Raw genomic sequence first — 20,491 nt, forward strand, 5'->3', positions numbered from 1 at the left:
GAGACTGGGTTTCTCTGTGTGTCCCTGGCTGTCCTGAAACTCACTCTGTAGACCAGGCTGGCCTCAAACTCGGAGATTTGCCTATCTCTGCCTCCTGAGTGTTGAGATTAAAGATGTGCTCCACCACTGTCTGGTGAGAAAAGCTACTTCCATAACAGGGCTATTCCAGTTTTAAAACAAACTGGAAATGAGTATCAACTTATTCAGATGTTTACAACATACTGGACGGAAAAGCAAGTTAATGAATAAGATGCTTGAAATAATCAAAATTGAGTGTAAATAGGAGAGGCTGGAAAGATGGCTCAGTAGAATGGTTTAGTGAGCCGGACAGGATCGCCATTACAAGATGGCACCACATCCTGTCTTGTTGGTTATAAACAACCCCATATTTGGCTATGCCTTTGAGAGTTACGTGTCCCCCGCTTCCCGCATGCGCAGTGGATGAGGGTCCTTTAGGCCTATCTCGATGCAGTCTGATGTCAGCTGATGGTGGCAGCCAATCACAGGGCCACCCGTGTGCCAATTCCCAATATAAGCAGCTGCCATTGTGCCCCCCCTCTCTCCCGCCTCTCTCTCCTCTCTCTCTCTCTCTCTCTCTCTCTCTCTCTCTCTCTCTCCCCTCCCCTCTCTCTCCTCTCTCTCTCTCTCTCTCTCTCTCTCTCTCTCTCTCTCTCTCTCTCTCTCCCCTCTCTAGTGCCTCTCGTCCCTCTCGTCTCTCTCTCTCTCTCTTCTGCTCTCTCGTTTTCTGCCCCCCTTTGCTTTATGCTCTCCCTCAACCAAATGCACTCCAGTAAAGCGTGATCTGAGAAGAATCCTCGTGTGTGGTGGGTGTTTCTTCCTCGCCAGTCAAGAAGCCCGCCTCAGAATGGGTACTTGTTATTGAGCTTGAATTTGATCCTGGAACCAACATGACAGAAGGAGAGAACAAACTCTTGGGAGTAGTCCTCTGACCTCCACATGTACTCTCTTGCACACACAAAACAAAAGTAATTAACATTTAATTACGTATAAAAATACTGGTTTTAATTAAATCTAAATTGCCATTATATGATTAACCCACCAAGAAAAAGACCGTGACAGTTAAACAATGGCATGCTAACGTTTATAAATTAAATGCTGATTTTTAAAAAGATAAAATATGATGCCAGGCGGTAGTGGCGCACACCTTTAATCCCAGCACTCAGGAGGCAGAGGCAGACGGATCTCTGTGAGTTCAAGACCAGTTTGGCCTACAAGAGCTACAGAGCCTCCAAAGCGACAGAGAAATTCTGTCTCAAAAGAAAAAAAAAAAAGGTAAAATATGGGATAACATGCATACTAATCAACAATGGGAGCTAGAAAGATGGTTCAGTGGTTGAGAGCATGTACCACTCGCTCTTTCTGAGGACCTAGTTTGGTTCCCAGCACCCATGTTAGGTGGCTCTCAACCATCTGTAACTCCAGCTCCAGGAAATCCAAAGTCTCTGACTCCTTCAGGCACCTCACTCAGGAGCACATATCCACACACATACACATAATTAAAAATAATAATAAAGTCTTTTTTCTAAATCAGCAAAATGGGGGGTATCTGTACATTACAAGAATGTTATAACCTCAGAACAAGGAGGAACTCAAGATGACCACACATACATGTACACACACATTTGTACTACACATACACAATCATCTTTAATTTTTTTTTGTTTGTTTTTTTGAGACAGGGTTTCCCTGTGTAACAGTCCTCGCTGCCCTGAAACTTACTTTGTAGACCAGGCTGGCCTCAAACTCAGAGATCCTCCTGCCTCTGCCTCTTGAGTGTTGGAATTAATGGCATGCACCACCATGCCCGGCTATCATTTTTAAATTTTAAAAAGCTGTCTAATTCTATGAGTATGAATGTTTTGCTTGCATGTATGTACGTGCACCACATGCATGACTGGTGTCATGGAGGTCAGAAGAGGGCAAGAGATCCCTTGGAACTGGAGTTAGGATGGTTGTGGGCCACTGTGGATGCTAGAAATTGAAGCTGGTCTAGACTGCTCTAGACCGCTGAAACATCTCTCTAGACCCATTTTTTTTAAGGCACTATAAACAAAGTAATGAGATAAGCTACAGTCTGGGAAAAAATTTTGACAATATATATCATTGGACATTATCTAGCACATATTAAGAATCATGAAGCTACATCTGCAATACCTGTACTCAAGAGGCAAAGGGAGGATACGGAATTCAAGTCATGTGCGTAGGCTACAGAACACATTCAAGACCAGCCTAAGCTACAAGAGATCCTGTTACAAGCAAACAAATCCTGCTGGCTAAAGAGAAAACAAAGGGATGGAGAGGTGGCTTAGTAGTTAAGAGCACTTGCTGCTCTTGTAGAGGACCTGGGTTCAGTTCCACAGTATCCACATGGTGGCTCACAACAACTGTCTATAACTCCAATTCCAGTCCCACTGCCCTCTTCTGACCTCCAAGACACCATATGGCACACATACATATATATAGACAAAGATCCATACACTCAAAAGGAAGATAAATAAGTCTTTTTTTAAAAGGAAAGAAACACTCTAGGGCTGTGGTGGCACTTGCCTTTAATCTCAACACTCAAGAGGCAGAAGCAGGTGTATCTATGCGAGTTCAAGGCCAGACTGGTTAACAGAGGGAATTCCAGGACAGCCATAGCTACACAAAGAAACCCTGTCTCGAAAAAACAATAACCCCCCCCAAAACAAACAAATAAACAAAAACAAAAAAAGAAATTTTAAGGGGGCCAGGGAGATGGCTCAGCAGTTAAAAGCACTGGCTGCTCTACGGGGTCCTGAGTTCAATTCCCAGCAACCATAAGGTGGCTTATAACTATCTATAATGAGATTTGATGCCCTTTTCTGTCATGCAGGTATATATGCAAATAGGGTACTTACATAAATAAATAAATAAATAAACAAACAAATAAACAAATAGAGAGGAAACACAAATAGCCAAATGAAAAAGTGGAACAAAAATTACACCAATAAGGCAATTAATTATAAAAAAGCAAAATATTAAAAAGAGTATCAATGATAATAAAAGAAATTCAAGAGCCGGGCGATGGTGGCGCACGCCTTTAATCCCAGCACTCGGGAGGCAGAGGCAGGTGGATCTCTGTGAGTTCGAGACCAGCCTGGTCTACAGAGCTAGTTCCAGGACAGGCTCCAAAGCCACAGAGAAACCCTGTCTCGAAAAACCAAAAAAAAAAAAAAAAAAAGAAAAAAGAAATTCAAATTCAAACCACAAAAAGATAAAAAAGAGCCAACAATGTGCGTTGTAGTAAGATCACATATGTGTACCCAAAGAAGATCTGATGAAGCAATTTGAGAGGGGTCCCCAAAGCTGAAGGTCTGGGTACAAGAAATTCATTTCCAGAAGGACATTTGCTTTTCTTGTTTGTTTTTTTTTTTTTGGTGTGTTTTTATGTTTTGTTTGTTTGTTTTGTTGTTTTGTTTTGTTTAGATGGAATCTCGCTCCAGGTTGCCCCAGACCTTGTGTATACCAAACTAGCCTCACACTTAGCTCCTCTTTGATCTGCTTTCTTATGAGTGCTGGGTTACAGATGTGCACTACCATGCCTGACAAAACACCATTAATTAGGCATCACTGCCTCTGCCCTTTTCTCAGGGCAGTGTTGGGGATCGAATATAGGACCTTATGTATACTGAGCAAATGCTTTGCCACTGCACTGGAGGTCTTACCAGCCCCAGGTATTACAGCTCTTACAGAAATAAGCATGTGTACAAAAAGGTGTGTACAGGGGATGGCCTCAGAGCAGCACAGCTGCAACTGTAAAGAAACAAGATCACGTAAACTTGCACTGTTCATCCAACAGAAAACCACATGGCTGTTTATGTGGATGTGACCACATCTAGGTATTCCTGTACACGGAGACTGCATCAAAAAGGGGTGTGTAAAACTTTCAAATTATTTTAGGCCTCAAGGTCTCTGGGGAGAAAATTTTACATTTACATATTTCTTGGGGGTTGGGGTGCTGCAGGGCACTTGTACAGAAGTCAGAGGACAATTTGTGGGAGGCCGTTCTCTCCTTCCATCTTCCCGGTTCCAGGGACCAAATTCAGGTTCAGGCTTGGCACTTTTACCAACTAAGGCATCTCACCTGCCTCCTAGTCACCATTTTTATCTATAGGCTTTTAATAGTTCTATAAGTACAAAAATCTGGTAGATACATGTTTATCCCATGTTGATAACTGTCCCCTTGGTGTCAATATCTGTAATCTTAGCGTCAAAACTTGTCACCCCAGGTGAACTGTTTAAGGTGTCCTCACTTGGGGCATGAAAACAAAAGCAGCTAACTCATATTGCAGAAAGAATGAACAAAATGATCTCTGGGTTAAACTCAGCGATCCCCAAGTCAGTGTGAAAGTGCATTCCATCTGGTGGCTACTATTAATGGTCAGGAAAATGACAAAAGATGCACAAAAATATCTGTTGTTGCTGTGCTGTGTCTATACTCCCCACCCCATCCCCAACCCTGTCTATTAAAGATCTTGTTTGGTTTTGCTTTGCTGTTGTTTTGTGGGTTTTGTTTTTTAGCTTTTTGAAACAGGGTCTTTTACTCTAGCCTAGGCTAGTCTCAGATCCAACCATCTTCCTGCCTCAGCTTCTCTAAATTCTGGGATTACAGGTGTGAGGAACCATGTTCAGCTCAATGGTCTTTTATAAGAGCAAATGGAAATTAAAATACTAAGGACAAGTAAGAATGTGAGTCCTTATCTACTTAAACTTGCCACTCCGTCTCCCACACCACGGAAGATGCTGAGGGTGCCAAGATGGGCACAATACCCCTCATTCTTGAGGAGCTCTCAAGAAAGCATAGTAAATGGCCTAAGGATTACATGTGATCACATAATTTTGATATGGGAGGAACAGCTCATGGCTCCCGGAGTCCACTAGTGACAGCAGAGTCTTTTGGAAAGAAGACAACACGCACTATTTGAGTTATCTATGCATGTAATAATCCTTTTAGCATCAAAAACAAAGTTATATTCCACAAAACAAAAGGTGAGAAAAAAGCACAGTCTCCGATATAATCTGTGAATCCCAAGACACTCAAAATGTGGTCCATGGTCCAAACTGTTAAGAGTTTGTGCCCAGAAACAGAGAAGTTTCTTAGCTTCTAGAAACTTCTGTGTCTATGACATTGCCACAGCATCTAGATATGCATGTGATACCTTGAGCAGAAGGTAAAACAAATATAAAGATTCATCATAGGTTAAAAATTTAGAAATAAATCAATAGCATCCCCCACCAAAGCAGGTTCTTCATTTATACCTTGTGTAACACTATAAACGCTCGGAGTGAGAAGCACTTTGGCTTAAGCCAAAATCAAATGCAGAATGAGATACCATGGTCCAGACTAGTTATAACTTAGCAGAGATGCTCCCAACTCCCCCATCCCTTTTAGTGTCTCTACAAACAAAACATCAGAGAACTCTCCCAAAGCTGTCTCAAGGTCTACCTAGAGAAGCCTCTGTGTCTCCAGCACGGGCACGGGGACAGATGGCAAATGTGAAAACACCACCCCATTAATTCTACTCTGAGGCAGGAAACAGGGCAGCCAACGACTTGGGGAGAACAAGGATGGTGTGAAATGGCAGAGCTGAGGTAAGCTGGCAGTCCAAACACAACGTCCTCTCTTATGTAAGAAACCACAGCCATGCGCTAGCTGCCAGGCCGAAATAATGCACCTCTGTGTGAGGGACTCTGAGAGTGAGAGACTGAGGCGTGCTGGAGGTTTGTCAAAGCTATGTACACACGGTCTGCTCATGGGTGTTCAGTCTCCAGAGTGGGCTCGACACTGACAAAAACCAGACACAGGGCCAACTGACCAAAGTAGCCAAGCTTTCTACTCCCTGCCTGGGCCACTACCTCACGTGTGTCCAACACCCCTTCTTTCAATAGACACTTATAACCTGGAAATTCCACACCTTCCAGTAGCTTCTCTGGGGCTAATTAGGTTAAAAGAAAAAAAAAAGGATTTCCAGACAGAGAGAAATGGAATAAAGAATGTTGTATTTGGCTCAGGCAGTCCCTGTTTCAGAAGCACACAGATGTGTGTGACCAGTTTTTCCTGCTGTAAACTTCAGAGCACCAATGTGGCAATTCTTGGAATCCCCAAAAAATCAATCTCTCTCTCTCTCTCTCTCTCTCTCTCTCTCTCTCTCTCTCTCTCTCTCTCTCTCTCTCCCTCCCTCCCTCCCTCCCTTCCTCTCTCTTTATCATTCAATAAAGCAGATGAGATGAAGGAGTCAGCCTGAGGCCCAAGCAAACAATCTAGTTTAGCTTAAAAATATTTTAAGCCGAGGAGAATCCAGTGATGAGGAGCCTTTATGAAGGGGTAGGCTGCGATCTGTGACAGACACCGCTGAGCCCAAGGCCAGTCAACAGGGGGAATGAAGGAAAATGCAATATTCTTTCAGAGATGCCTTTTCTTTAAAGCATCGGTGAAGCAGAGCATTAATTCAGATTTTTTTTTAAAAAGGGAGGGGGAAGGAAATGGGGGAGGAGAAAGACAGCACTTAGAAGTATTCATTACAAGTAGTCACCTACAGCCCAGAAGGATGAGGGACTTGAGCGAGCAATGACAAGAGTGAGAGGAGGTATGGCCTTATTCAACCTTGTCTACCGGGGTCGGGAAGGACGGCTTCCCTGAGGACTGTCATTACCCTGAAACACAAGGAATTAAATGTAAAACAACACTGAAGAAGCCTTGATAAAGACTGTCATGGGGAGGCCCCTCGGACTGGAGGAGGCAGGCATGGGTCGGGTTGGACTAAAGGCCTTTATTATGACTAAGACTGCAAAGGGAGGGCGGCTTCCACGGGAGGCTGGGGCAGGTGGGGCCCATCTGTCAGAGATTTGCAGCTTATTTAAGGATTTGTAAACTTATCCCTAAAGACAATAGGAAGCTTCTGTGGCACTCCAAGTGGGAAAGGTCATGCTTAGAAGTTTTACTTTAAAAGGTTAGTCTAAAGAAAGACAGATAGCTGGATGGTGGTAGCACCCGTCTTTAATCCCAGCATTCAGGAGGCAAAAGTCGGTGGAAACTCTGAGTTCGAGGCCAGCCTGGTCTACAAGGGGAGTTCCAGGACAGGCAGCCAGAGCAACACACAGAGAAACCCTGACTCAACAAACCAAAAAAAAAAAAAAAGACAGACCAATGATCTGGTGGTCGCCTGGGCCAATGGTGTACTATGTGCAGGACAAGTTAGGATGGGTCAGGTAATGGTTCTGTTTTAGGCTGAGTTAAGCTACACAGCTAGTACAGTGGGCTCAAGATATAGAAACGAGAGCTGGCATCAGTTCTCAACGAAGTCAAGGGATCGAATCTGGTGCCAGAGAGAGAATTCAGTGGGACTAGAACAGACTTCACAGACTGTTTCTTGCTTAGCTGTCCACTTGCAGGGCCTAGCCCTGGACTTGCCGTGCCTTAAACAGTAAGGACTATCCTGTCTGGTGGAAAAATGCAGGCCAGTGAGATGGCTCAGCAGGGAAAGGCTCTTGCCACCAGCCTGACAACCTCAGTTCAACTCCCAGAACCCACATGATGGAAGAAAAGGAGAAACTCCCTAAAAGCTGTCCTCTGAGCTCTGTATGTTTTGTACACACAACTACACATGCTTTTAAAAAGAATGTAATGAAAAAAATGTAATGAAAAACTTTTAAATAAAAAAAAATGTGTGCCATCCTACAAAGGCATTGACCTGTCTGTAACTTGGACACTAGAGACGTCAGTTTAGACGCTTCCTTTCTAGATTCTCATAAGTGATAAAGGTATTCTGTGGTCCCCATCGGCGCCCCACACGGAGCTGCACTTCACTCCTCTTCTAGTATTTACGGTAATATAATAGACTATGTTCACCATCTTGTTGCCTGGGTCTCAGCTTAGAAACAATGGAGGGAGGAAGGCACTGGGTCTACAAACTGGGAGGACCGCTGTAGAAACTATGTCCTTTCTGGGTTCCAATACCAAAGCCAACCAAAAAGCCTGCTGTCTGCACTGCCATGCGCTCAGCAGTGCTGGTGGCCCGCTCCAAGAGGAGTGGCAAGCCCTGGGCACTGACCTGATCCTCCAGATACAGAGGTAGGAGTACTCCTGGAAAACCGGGACTCCCAAACTCTTCTCTGGAATATTCTATACATAAAAGTGGGTAGCAGCGCGCACACACACACACACACACACACACACACACACACACACACACACTCCCGCACACAAACATGCATGGGCCTTGTCACATTCTAAATTCTCTAAGAAAAAGACACTGTCTAAATTCTACCTCAGAAAAGTGTTTTAGCCTCTGGCCAAGGGGGTGAGTGGGGGCAGGCTTCCCTGGACTGTTGAATAAAGAGCGTTTTCAGAGTCTGGAGTTTTCCAACTGCTTGGAAACAGGAAGAGCCCAATCCCAGAGAACAGTAACCCTCACACACACCCCACATAAAGACATGCTGAGCCATTAGCCCTAATTGCCTGTGACTGACACAGGAGAGAGGCCGGCCTTCCAGGCATTTGCTCAACGGAAAGAAAACAAACAGCTCACTGGGGACAGAGGCCGCCATTTTCTCTCCTTTCTGCCAAAATGATTCTGCTCTGGTCCCCCAAATTATAGCACACAGATTTGAAAGTACAAACAACACATAGTTCTTTCAAGCCTCCCATAGCACATGTGAAAGAGGAAAGAAAATCTCTGCAGGGGTACACAAGTAGTTGGTGAATAGGCTTTTCACAAAATCAAACCCTTGACCAAAAAGATGGCCTTTTCAGAACTGCCTCTCAACGCTCCAATTTTCTTGAGATTTGAGTTAATAAAACTTATCTATAATGGTTCCCATTTGCTCAGCACACTATTTAGGAGAAAGGAGTTCTGTGAATGCTAAATACAAGCAGCAAAAACCACACATGCTCTCGGATACAGGATTCTAACAACTGGGAGATCAGAAGCGGCCCTATGAACAAGGCGTCATAATTCTCAGGATGCAAGAGACAGCTTTCCACATCCATTATGAATTATACATCGAGGACATACTCACCATCCTCAAGCCTACATCAGCACTTCACCAGTGACTGAGGAGGACAGAAACGGGATTCTTTAAAACTACTTTTTTCGGCATTTATTTGCTTGTGTGTCTGCGAGGGGAAGAGCCTGGAGAGACCAACAGACAACCCACAGGAGTCTGCTCAGCTTTCTCCTACACGAGGGTCTGGGGATTGATCTTGGGCTGCCAGGCTAGGGAGCAAATGCCTTTACCTGATGAACCATCGCACCAGCAGCCCTAAAACAATTTTTTAAACAACATTTACTTAGGGGCAGGGAGCACGTGACAGTGGGCAGACGTGGAAGTCAGAGGGTAACCTGCAGGGATCGGCTTTCTCCTCCACCTGGGGGGTTTCAGGCTTGGTGGCAATCAACTTACACTATGCCATCTTGCCAGCATGGGACATTGGTTTCTTTCGTGCTATACTGATAACCAGGATGGACAATGGGACTGGCCCTGACCACACTCGGCCTTAACTGAGGTTAAGATTTTGTTTCCCAGGTCAGAAGCAGTCTCTGTTTTTACGGCTCCTTCACAGCCACTTCAAGGCAAGGCTTGCCTGTCTGTCAGCACATGTTTCAAACACACCATCTTATTGGAGTTCTTAGACATGGATGCTTATTGTCACCACATAACTAACATGTAACTCACACAGACAAGGCCACACAGGTGAGGTCAAGGAATGGATTCAATCCCCAATCTAATTGATTCCCCCCCCCCCAAATCCATGTTCTTTTAATTTTTTTCTACACATGCTTATTTCTGTGTGTGTGTGTGTGTGTATTAAAAAAGTCAGAGGACAACTTTTAGAAGCTAGTTCTCTCCTTTCACCATGTGGATATGGATACCAAACTCAGGTTGCCTAGATTGGTGGCAAGTGGTTTTATCCGCTGGGCCATCTGGGCCATCTGGTCAGTCCCCAGAATCCATATTCCTTGTCCCATCTCACTACATAGTCAAAACTGAGCTTCTCTTTGTCTTGCCGGAGTTGTCATCTTGGTTGAGGCCTTTGCTATCCACAGTAAAAGGGGTCAAAGAAGTGAGTACCTGTGCTGACACTGGCCACGGCTATGGGGATAACGGGCACAGCAATTCAGCACCTAAAGCCTGAGCCCTTCATGGATTGCCAAGGTCAAACTCAGGAGGAAAAAGCTATTCTCTAGGCAGCATCTAGTCAGACACCTCCCTCACACACACACACAAACAATCCACAAAGGCAACAAGCTCCTTGTCCCACAGAAGCTGTGCACTTGGGTCCCAGGGGAAGGTAGCACTAACTTGCCTCCTGAGATGGTTTAGGATCTTTCAGATGTTTGCCAAGCAAGCACTTCTACACCTCTCTTGCTTCTAAACATGGCAGCCTTCCCAGAGACCCCTGGCCACTAGAGGTATGAATCGACCACGTTGCTGCTGTCCTGGTGGAGGAGGCATCTGCTGAGGAGCCGAGTACCGCGATGGGACACAAGGCTACTCACCCGGCAGGGAGAGCATCAGGAGCCTGGGCGGTCCACGATGGGACACAAGGCTACTCACCCGGCAGGGAGAGCATCAGGAGCCTGGGCGGTGGCAGGGAGCTGCTGTGTCCCCGAAGTGCTGGGCTCTTCTCCCTCCGCTGGTGTGGATGGACCAGGGAGAGATGTTGTGCTGGGGTTTGGGGACACGCTCAAGGCTGCAGCTGGTGGGGCTGTCACACCAACAACAGAAGGTTCTTCGGGATCACTGGCTGTAGTAGGTTCCTCGTTCACTGAAATGCACAAACCATACTTAATGACAACTAGGAATAAGAATTTTGCTCTCTTTGACTAGGTTTTGCACACCATTCACTAACACTGCATCTATGACACCAGCCCTACTCACACTAGACAACTGTGAGTTTTACAAAACCAGGCCTTGAATGCTGGTCACAGCCCTCAGACGGTGGAGGCAGGAAGATGTTTGAAGCCACATAGTAAATTTTATGCCAATCAGGTCTGATGGTAGCCAAAACAGATAGGTGGGGACACGTTTATATTCTAGTTATAAGCACACATTTGTATTCCATAATGTGGGAAAGACTCTGCACATACACGCTACAGAATAATCATAATCAGCAGACACACTGATGAGTGTGTCCTGAGCTAACTTACCCAAGTGGGACTCGAGAGCTGGTTACACGCGAGATTTAGTAACAAGAGAAAATAAGGAGACAATAAGAAGAGCTGCACCGTGGATTTCACAGACAAGACTTCCCACAAGGCTCCAGCATGACCTTTGTTCCCACTCCCTAGGAGGTGTGTGGCAAGAGCTGGGAGGGAAGGCAGATTTTATGGGCTAGTAATCCTATTTTTACAAGTTGTCAGATCTAAAAAGTATAGTTTAAACACTCAATTCCCGGGGCTAGGGAGATGGCTCAGTGGTTAAGAGTGCTTGCTATTCTTGCAGGGGCCTGCATTAGGTTCGCAGTGTTCTTGTCAAGCATCTCTAGGGCATCCGTCACCTCTGGCCTCATATGCACATACCTACATGCACATACACACACCTACACATAATTCAAAATAACAATTTTGAGAAAAAAAATTCGATTCCTATATCTGCTCATCAGTGTTTTGGTGACAAGTGACACAAACTCTGGTATTCTGGTTATAGGGCTACACAGTAAACTCTAGGCCAGACAGCCAGGGCTATATAAGAACTTACTTCCAAAAACAGACAAACAAAAGAACAACAAAAGCATTACTGTAAAAATTACATTAGGTTAGTGATGTCTTCCCAAAGGACATGGGAAAATGAATTATGTGCGTGTGCATGTGAGTGACACCCATGTGCGCTTGCACCCTGTGCACTTGTGTGCAGATGCTGCAGCAGCGTATCGGGTGCCCTCCTCTATCTCTCTCTGCCTTACAGTTTTGAGACTGGGTCTCTCACTGAACTGGAAGCTTGTAGTTTTGGCTAGGCTATCTAACCAGCAAGCTTTCAGGATCCACCCGTCTCTGCTCCCCGATACTGGAATTATAGGCACATGCAAGCTATGCCTGTATTTTTTATGAGTGCTGGGGATTCAAACTCAGGTCTCCTTGATTAAAGAACAAGCAGTCTTACTCACTAAGCCACCTCCCCAGCCCCAGAAAATGGATCAAAAGTAAATTAATTAAACATAACTTTATTAGGGTTTTCTAATATGCTGTGGTCACAGTGATATCAATACAAGAAAGAGTAACAGGACAGGGTAACGAGGGAGGGTGCTGCTGTAAGTGAAGACAGCCAAGGCCACGTTTACAGGAGTGCATCCTTTCCTTTAAAGTTGCCATCTGTCTGCTAGAAAAAGGCAGAAACTTCCATAATGTTCTTTTTTATTATTTTATGTGTTTGAGTGTTTTGTTCCCATGTGTGTCTGTGCACAACACGAATGCAGTGCCTGTTGCGACCAGAAGAGGATGTTGAGTCCATCGGAACTGGAGTTACAGGCAGTTGTGAGCCACCCACTACCAAGGTGCTGGGAAACAGTTCCCAGGTCCTCTGCAAAAGCAGCCAGTGCTTTTAACTGTTGAGCCATCTCACCGATCCCCATAGTGTTCTCTTAAAGCAATGGATCTCAACCTTCCTGATGCTGTGACCTTTTAATACAGTTCCTCATGTTGTGGTAACCCAACCATAAAACTATTTCACTGCTATTTCATAACTGTAATTTTCTACTGTTATGAATTGTAATGTAAATATCTGATACACAACCTCTGTGAAGGGATTATTCAATCCCAAAGGGTTGTGACCCACAGGTAGAGAACGGATTCTTGATTCAAGGACAGAATCAGGGATTAACAGGTATGTAAAAGTAAAAGGGACTCAGAACTAAGGACTTGTCTCCAAGGCAACAACAGACAACAAGTGAACAAGGCAGCTCCTAACCTCCTTACCTCACTTAGTTTCTTCAGGTCTTTGATGATCACTATGTCTACAAGGACCCCAAGGCACTCTAAATCCTCTGACTTGGAACAGAGAGAGCAAACAGTTTCAAACAATTGCAATTCTTTGAAAATAGAGGAGTTATTTGCAGAACTGTCTACACATTTAAATCAGAATTTCAATGCAAAACAGCTTAGTCATCATTTAGTTTCCTCTTTCTAATTCAGAAATTTGTTTGTAGTTCTCCTAGAAAAGCAGGTGAGCACCTGCTCCTTGACCTCCTTGGATATGCCACAGTTACAGTTTACTGTAAAGCAGATATGGTTGGAGGAGATTCAGCTCAACTCCATCAGCTGCCCTCCACTGTCCATGCCAAAGCAGTCCAAAAGAAGAACCTGGTATGTTTCCTGTTCTGCATTAGTCTCCCGCCTCTGACCTGATACAAAGGCTACTATTTCCTCACTGTTTCCAGGCTATCCTTGTCTAACTGCCTGCATTTCTCCAACTTAGTATCAGGATCTGCCAAGAGAGTCAGAAGACTATCTTTTTAAGAGATTTATTTTATTTATGCGTATTAATGGTTTGCTACATGAATGTATGTACATCACTTGTATGCTTGTGTCTGAGGAGTTCACAAGAGGGCAACAGATCCCCGGAACTGGAGATAGGAAGGTTCTGAGCTGCCATGTGAGTGCTAGGAATTGAACCAGGGTCCTCTGAAAGAGCAGAAAGTGCTCTCAACTGCTGAGCCATCTCTCCAGTTCCAGACGACAAATTTAAATAAGAATAATAAACATTACTACTGAATATGAGATGGGGTGGAGTGTGTGCTAGACAGAACACAAAGTTCTTTCTTTAGTTTCTGTTCCTGAAGCTTCACACACAGCCCCACCAGCTAGGCACCTCAACTGCCCCACTTTCTACTGAGGAATCAAGCATCCAGGAGACTGAATAACCTGGCACGGTCATAAGACATCTAATTCATACTCTGCTGTCTGCCTCCAGGGCTTAAGTAACTCTCTCCACTTTTTTGCACATCCTTTAGTGGGAACAAAGATTACATATAACCAGATCCAACAGGCTAACACTGGTAGTCAGCTGAAACCAAAATGTCTTCCCAGGATATGACCAAGCTTGACTTTAACAAATGACTGTGACCCTGAGATGTGAAACTGCCTCTGATTGAGTCCCTTGGATTTTGTTCTATTTATTTATCTTGCAGTGCTGAGGATCAAAGCCAGAGCCTGGCACGGGCTAGGCAAGTGCACTGTCCCTGAGCTGGGCTGTATCCTTACCCTGAGACTGCTGCTTTCTTCCAAGTGTTAATGCTATCTGGCAAAGAGGCTACATCAGATGCTTAATAACTAAATCTGTACCAAGAATGTTTCCCCAACATAAATGCAAAACTTTGCTTGTTTTCCATATTCTATCTGAGCTAAGATAGTACCTACAACAGATGGCAATCCTCTTTATGCAAATCTATAAACTTTATGCAATCCCAATCTTTAAAAACCCCCACCATGCCTTTTTAAGTCGTAGATAAATTCACTGTAAAATTTATAAGGAAAACCAAATTTACAAGAGTAGAGATGAAAGTCTAAAGAAGACTGCTGGATTCTGTCGGGGATTTTCTCCAGCATATCAGACTTATTACAGAGCTATAGTAATATACTAAATTGTGAAAAGTCAGAGAATAAGTAAATTAACAAAGAGTTCAGAAACTGACAAATACTTCAATAATTCATTGGAGGTTGCAAAATACCAATTCTAATACCCTTGGTGTGGTCTTCATTTAAGTAAAGAGGAGCTGGCCCTCCAACCACCAGCTTCCCCAGGGTTCAGACAGTGGGGATGGAGCCTGTGGAAAAACCTGACTCTCCCTCTGCCGGTCTCCAGAATAACGAGCTGATGACCTTGCATCATCTGAAAATGACGTTTCACTTTCTTTAAAAATTTATTGAGGGGGTGGAGGTGGTGAGATGGCTCAGCCACTAAGAGTACACACTGCTGTTCCAGAGAACGTGACTTCAATTCCCAGCACCTCTGATGGCTCCCAACCACCTGTAACCTAACTCCAGGCGATCTGGTGGCTCTGGCCAGCTCCACTCCCTCTACTCTTCTACACGCATCCACCCACACAGAAGTACAAATAAAGCTTTTTAAAATGTTGCAGGAAAAAAACCCACAGAGGTATAGGATTCAAACATTTTAATTGATGTGCTATTGCCCATATTAGCTAGGTTTAGTGGAGGAGTATATAGGACAAAGTTCTTCACATTAGCTTCCAGTCCTATGGAAAAATTCTAATATAATTAAATGAGATATTGCTGAACAGGATATATATACTGTTATCATTTGTATGTGCATGAACACATGTGTCTTTTTCCCCTCAGATAACACACATGCATTCACTTGTACATTTAAAGAATGGCTCTAGGGGAAATGACAAGAAACACAATAGAGGCTGCCTCTGCATGTCTGAGCTATGCTCTCTCCTCTCTCTCTCCTCTCCTCTCTCTCTCTCTCTCTCTCTCTCTCTGTTTTGAGACAGGGTTTCTCTGTATAGCCCTATTTGTCCTGGAACTTTTCTGTAGACTAGGCTGGCTTCGAACTCAGAGATCTGCCTACCTCTGACTCACCATTGCTGGAACTAAAGGCTTGCACCACTATGCCAACTTAAAATGCCTTTTTATTTAGAAATTGTTAATAGATGTATGTGTATACATGTGAATGTAGGTGCCTGCTGAGACCAGGAGTTTGCAGTTAGTCATGAGCTGAGTAACGTGGGTGCTAGGAACCAAATTCACATCCTTTAGAAGAAGAGCAAGTTTTCTTAATTAAATTTCCTCAGCCCCACGGATATCAGGTTCTAGATAAAAATACTGTAACGACAATGGTATTGTGACTCTTCTTTAGTCCATAATCATGCTCTCAGTGTCTTGTGCTCCTCATAAGCCCTTGAGCTTACATTACATATTAAATCTATATCTATATTATAATGCCTTTAAAGGGGCTGGAGATGGCCCAGCAGTTGACAGCACTTGCTGCTCTTGCAGAGGGCCCAGGTTTGGTCCCCAGAACCCACATGGCAGCTCAAAACCATCTATAACTCCAGTTCCAGGGGATCTGATATTCTCTTCTGGTCTCAAGCAGTACCAGGCACCCAAGTGGGATATAAATATACAGGTAGGCACAATACCTGTACACATAAAATAAAAATAAAGCCTTCTGGAAACAGAGTTGGCTGGATCTCTGAGTTCAAGGCCAAACCTGGTCTACACAGAGTTCTAGGCCATAGATTACATAGCGAAACCATCTCAGTAATGATAATAACAGTAATAATAATTATTATTATTATTGACTTTTAATAAACTCCAATTCTGCTTCATAATATTCATCCTGAAATTCTTTTGTGTGGCAAAGCGAAGGATCTAGCTTTACCTCAGTGGAAGTCTGAAAATGACTCAGGCTGTCTCTGCTGTTGGTACAACCAACATTTCCACTTTTCTGTTCTTTTCTCTTTCTCTTTTTTTCTTTTGAGACAGGGTCTCACATATCCTAGGCTAGCCTCAAACTCACTATGTAGCCAACACTAACCCTGAATATCTGAGCCTCCTGTCTTTACCTTTGGAGTGCTGCGACTACAGGCATGCACCACTAAGCGTGTGTATACAGTATGAGGAGCAAACCCAGAGCTTGGGACACACTAGGTAAGCAAGCACTCTACGGTCTGTGAGTCACAGCCCCAGCAACACTTTCCTTTCTATCTCCTACGTCCTTGCTTATCTCTGTCACACCAGCCCTTTCCCCAGATGTTCTCCAAGCCACTACGGTGCAGCTGGTCACGGCTTGTAGAGACCCGGCAGTGTCTGTGGCCTCCGCTATGCAGCACAGAGCTCTTGCAACAGCGGCTGGCACTTGATTGGGATATATTTTCAACTTTCACTGAAAGATTAAAAGGCAGGGGTCTTGTCCTGGCTTATAGTTTACACTGTCCAGCAAAACAGTATTTAATAAATATTTATTTAACAAATAAGCATTCACTAAATCTAATAATTTTAAAAGATATTAGAACTATAATCACCTGATAACATTACCATTTAAAAAATAGGTCTTTAAATACGTTTGGGAGTGATCAATTATTTAGCTTTGGTTTGCTTACTGTCTGAGATGGAGTAGTGCCTACGTAGCTCAAGCTGACCTTGAACTATGATCCTCTTGCCTCAACCTCCTGAGTTCCTACTTTAGAAGGAATCTTTATATAGAAAAGTTGAAAAGATGGTGGTCCTTTACCCAGTGTCCCCTATTCCTTAATATAACCATAACAAATTTGACAAAACTAAAAAAAGAATCTGTATAATACTATTAACTAAACTCTAGACTTTGTTCAAGAATCCAATCCAGGATCCCTCATTGCCTTTAGCAAGGACACTTTTATTAGCTCATTTGCAATCCCAACAGCCCATGCGGAAAATGTCATTCCCCCTTCAAAGACACGCAAGCTCCATGACTGCTCAGAGTGCAGTGCAATCAGCGAGCAGCAGAATTGACACTCAAATCCAGGGTATCATGAGGTGGAAATAATGGGGAAGAAGGAAAAGAAGAGGGTCTGGATGTTGTCCTGGACGGGAAGAAAAGTGGAGGACCAAGGGCAGGAGGGGAGGGGAGGTCCCAAGGCAGCTGAACAGCCACTGGTTTCTGCAACTACGAGTGTTTGACATGCTCTTCTGTGATGGTGGTTAACACTTCAACTTTATGAATCACATCCATTCAGGAACAGGAAACCTTTAGCCAAGAAAAAGATCAGGAACTGGACATTCTTTTTCTTCATCCCAGGCAAGCCTGCCTAGCAACTGGCATGCTCCAAGTTCAGAGAGAAAAAGAGGGAGGGGCAAGGAAGGTAAAGAGAGAGATAGAGATCTTGTCTCAAAACAAAAGGTGAAGGGCAGCTGAGGAAGGCACTCAACAGTGACCTCTGACCTATACAGAAAGATGCACAAGTGCGCGTGCACACACATGTATATACCCACAGATAAACACATAAAATCATAATACACACACAAGACTTTTTGTTTTAAATTAGGAGCTGGAGAGGACCTGAGTTTGGCTCCCAGCACCCACAGCAGACACCTCTGGCACATAACCACACACAGACACAGGATTAAAAATAATAAAGATAGATATGCGTGGTGGCACAGGCCTTTAATCCCAGCACTTGGCAGATAGGCAAGTGGATCTTTGTGGGTTTGAGGCCAGCCTGATCTACATATCAAGTTCCAGGCTAGTTAGAATTGATGTGGGAATGATTTCTTATTAATAAAGAAACTGCCTAGGCCCATTTCATAGGCCAACCCTTAGGTAGGCGGAGAAAACAGAACAGGATGCTGGGAGAAAGAAGTTGAGTCAGGGAGTCGCCATGATTCCCGCACTCCAGACAGACGCAGGTTAAGATCATTCCTGGTAAGCCAGCTTGTGGGCTACATAGAATAATAGAAATGGGTTAGATCAATATGTAAGAGCTAGCCAATAAGAGGCTGGAACTAATGGGTCAGGCAGTGTTTAAAAGAATACAGTTTCCGTGTAATTATTTCGGGGCATAAGCTAAGCTAGCCATGCGGGCGGCAGGGTGCTGGGGACGCAGCTCAGCCGCTCTTATTTCAACAGGAATTTCATAATAATACCCTCTCTCTAAAACAAAACAATAACAATGAATCTTTATGCAAAAGGAAAAAATAAAGTTATATAATAATAAAGGGGAAAGGTGAACAAACCATACCTCCATGCCTGATTAGTGGCAAGATTAAAGTCTTAATCATCTTAAGTAGACAACACATGCCTCTAAAAATTGAAAGTCTAAAACTTGTTTTTGAAAAATTTATGAACTTTCAAAGAGGAAAAAGTAACAAGGCAGAGCTAGCCCTTTCAGAATTAAAGATATGCTATGCCAGGGCTGGAGAGATGGCTCAGGGGTTAAGAGTACTGGCACCTCTTCCAGATGACCCAGGTTCAATTCCCAGTAACCACACGGCTCACAACCATCTGTAACTCCAGTCCCAGGGCATCTGACTCCTGTCAGACAGTCATATGGTAACAAACTCATGCAGGCAAAGCACGTACACACATGAAATAAAAAATTTAAAAATATTATTCCAATATTCAAAATAAGTGGGACTTACTCAAAACAAGAAAAAATCCTCACAGTATAAAGGACAGTAGGAAGTGCTCTGCTTGAGGAGAAGCCACAGCGGAAGCTGCCTGACTGTCACGGTGAGGACAGGGCTCCGATACAGAAGAAATTACTCTAGGGCTGGGCAGCTCAGAGATACAGTGTCTACACAGCATGCTTAAGGCCAGAAGTTCAATCCCCAACATCAAAACAGCAAAATAAAATTAAAAAAATAGCAAGAATAAACCATGAGGTAGAACTTAACCTTGACAGCATAAAACCAAAACAGTATTTACAACTTTGTGAGAGCTTTATCAGCCTTGAACACATCAGCAATCCTCTTAAAAAGAAACTGATCTCATTTTTAAAAATTCACATCCATTGACCCAAGAATTACACTAAAGAAAAACTCCTGTGTATATAGGATCAGCTACTCATGGCCCCGCGGGATAGCCAGAGCCCAGGAATTCAAGGCCAGTGTACTCAACACAGCTAGAACTGCTTCTTAAAAAAATGATTTTAGGTTTCCCCAGAACAAAGCTGTGTGCAAAGAGGGACACGTGCCAGTGGAGGTGGTGCAGACTGTAGTCAGCCCTTTCAACCCTTTCACAGAGGCAGAAGGAGTTCAAGGCCAGCCTGGTGAACACAGTCTTTCAAGCTAGCTACTCTTGTCTCCAAAACAAAACAAAACAAAACAAAACAAAACAAAACAAAACAAAACAAAACAAAAGATAGAGGACTACATCAGAGTTAAGGAAGATGATGGATGGCTATTAACTACACTAGAATTTATTATTTTAATTTGAGTTTTTGAGATAGGGTCTCATAGTCCCAGCTTCCCTTGAGTTCATTTTATGTGGGGATAGGGATTGAACCCAGAGCTCAGGTAAGCTAGGCAAGCAAGCATTCTACCAACTGCAGATAAGCTCCATTCCATTATGAAAACCACTTTTCAGAAGGAAACAATGGGGCTGGAAAGAGGGAATGGCTCAGTAGTTAGGAGTTCTGGGGTTTCCCCTAATGTCTTTTACACGCATAAATACAATCCACAGCCAACAGGAGACTGTTAAATTAATCCTGCTGTCTGTGAAAACTCCAATAGGAGGCACAGCTAGCTACTTTTTCAGAGGACCAGAGCTCAGTTCCCAGCATCTGCAGCAAGCTCACAATCACCAATAACTAACTCTGGATCCAGGGGACCTGACACTTTTTTTCTGGAGTGCTTGAGAACTCCCACACATGTGTGCATATAGAAAAATGTACATGCCATTAATAAAAATAACCCTCTAGCCGGGCGATGGTGGCGCACGCCTTTAATCCCAGCACTCGGGAGGCAGAGGCAGGCGGATCTCTGTGAGTTCGAGACCAGCCTGGTCTACA

The 20,491-nt window shown here is 43.9% G+C and overlaps 1 protein-coding gene across 1 annotated transcript in view; it reads right to left on the minus strand.

Moving 5' to 3' along the window:
* Wwp2 (WW domain containing E3 ubiquitin protein ligase 2) overlaps window positions 1-20,491 on the minus strand; it is a 123,682-nt gene that overhangs the window by 32,482 nt on the left and 70,709 nt on the right. The window contains exon 8 of the mRNA XM_005345707.2: window positions 10,600-10,810. Within this exon, the coding sequence (XP_005345764.1) occupies window positions 10,600-10,810 (211 nt within the window). The remainder of the gene's footprint in view (window positions 1-10,599; window positions 10,811-20,491) is intronic.

The sequence above is a fragment of the Microtus ochrogaster genome, chromosome 4 (assembly GCF_000317375.1).
Source record: "Microtus ochrogaster isolate Prairie Vole_2 chromosome 4, MicOch1.0, whole genome shotgun sequence".
In the NCBI taxonomy this organism is placed as follows: domain Eukaryota; kingdom Metazoa; phylum Chordata; class Mammalia; order Rodentia; family Cricetidae; genus Microtus; species Microtus ochrogaster.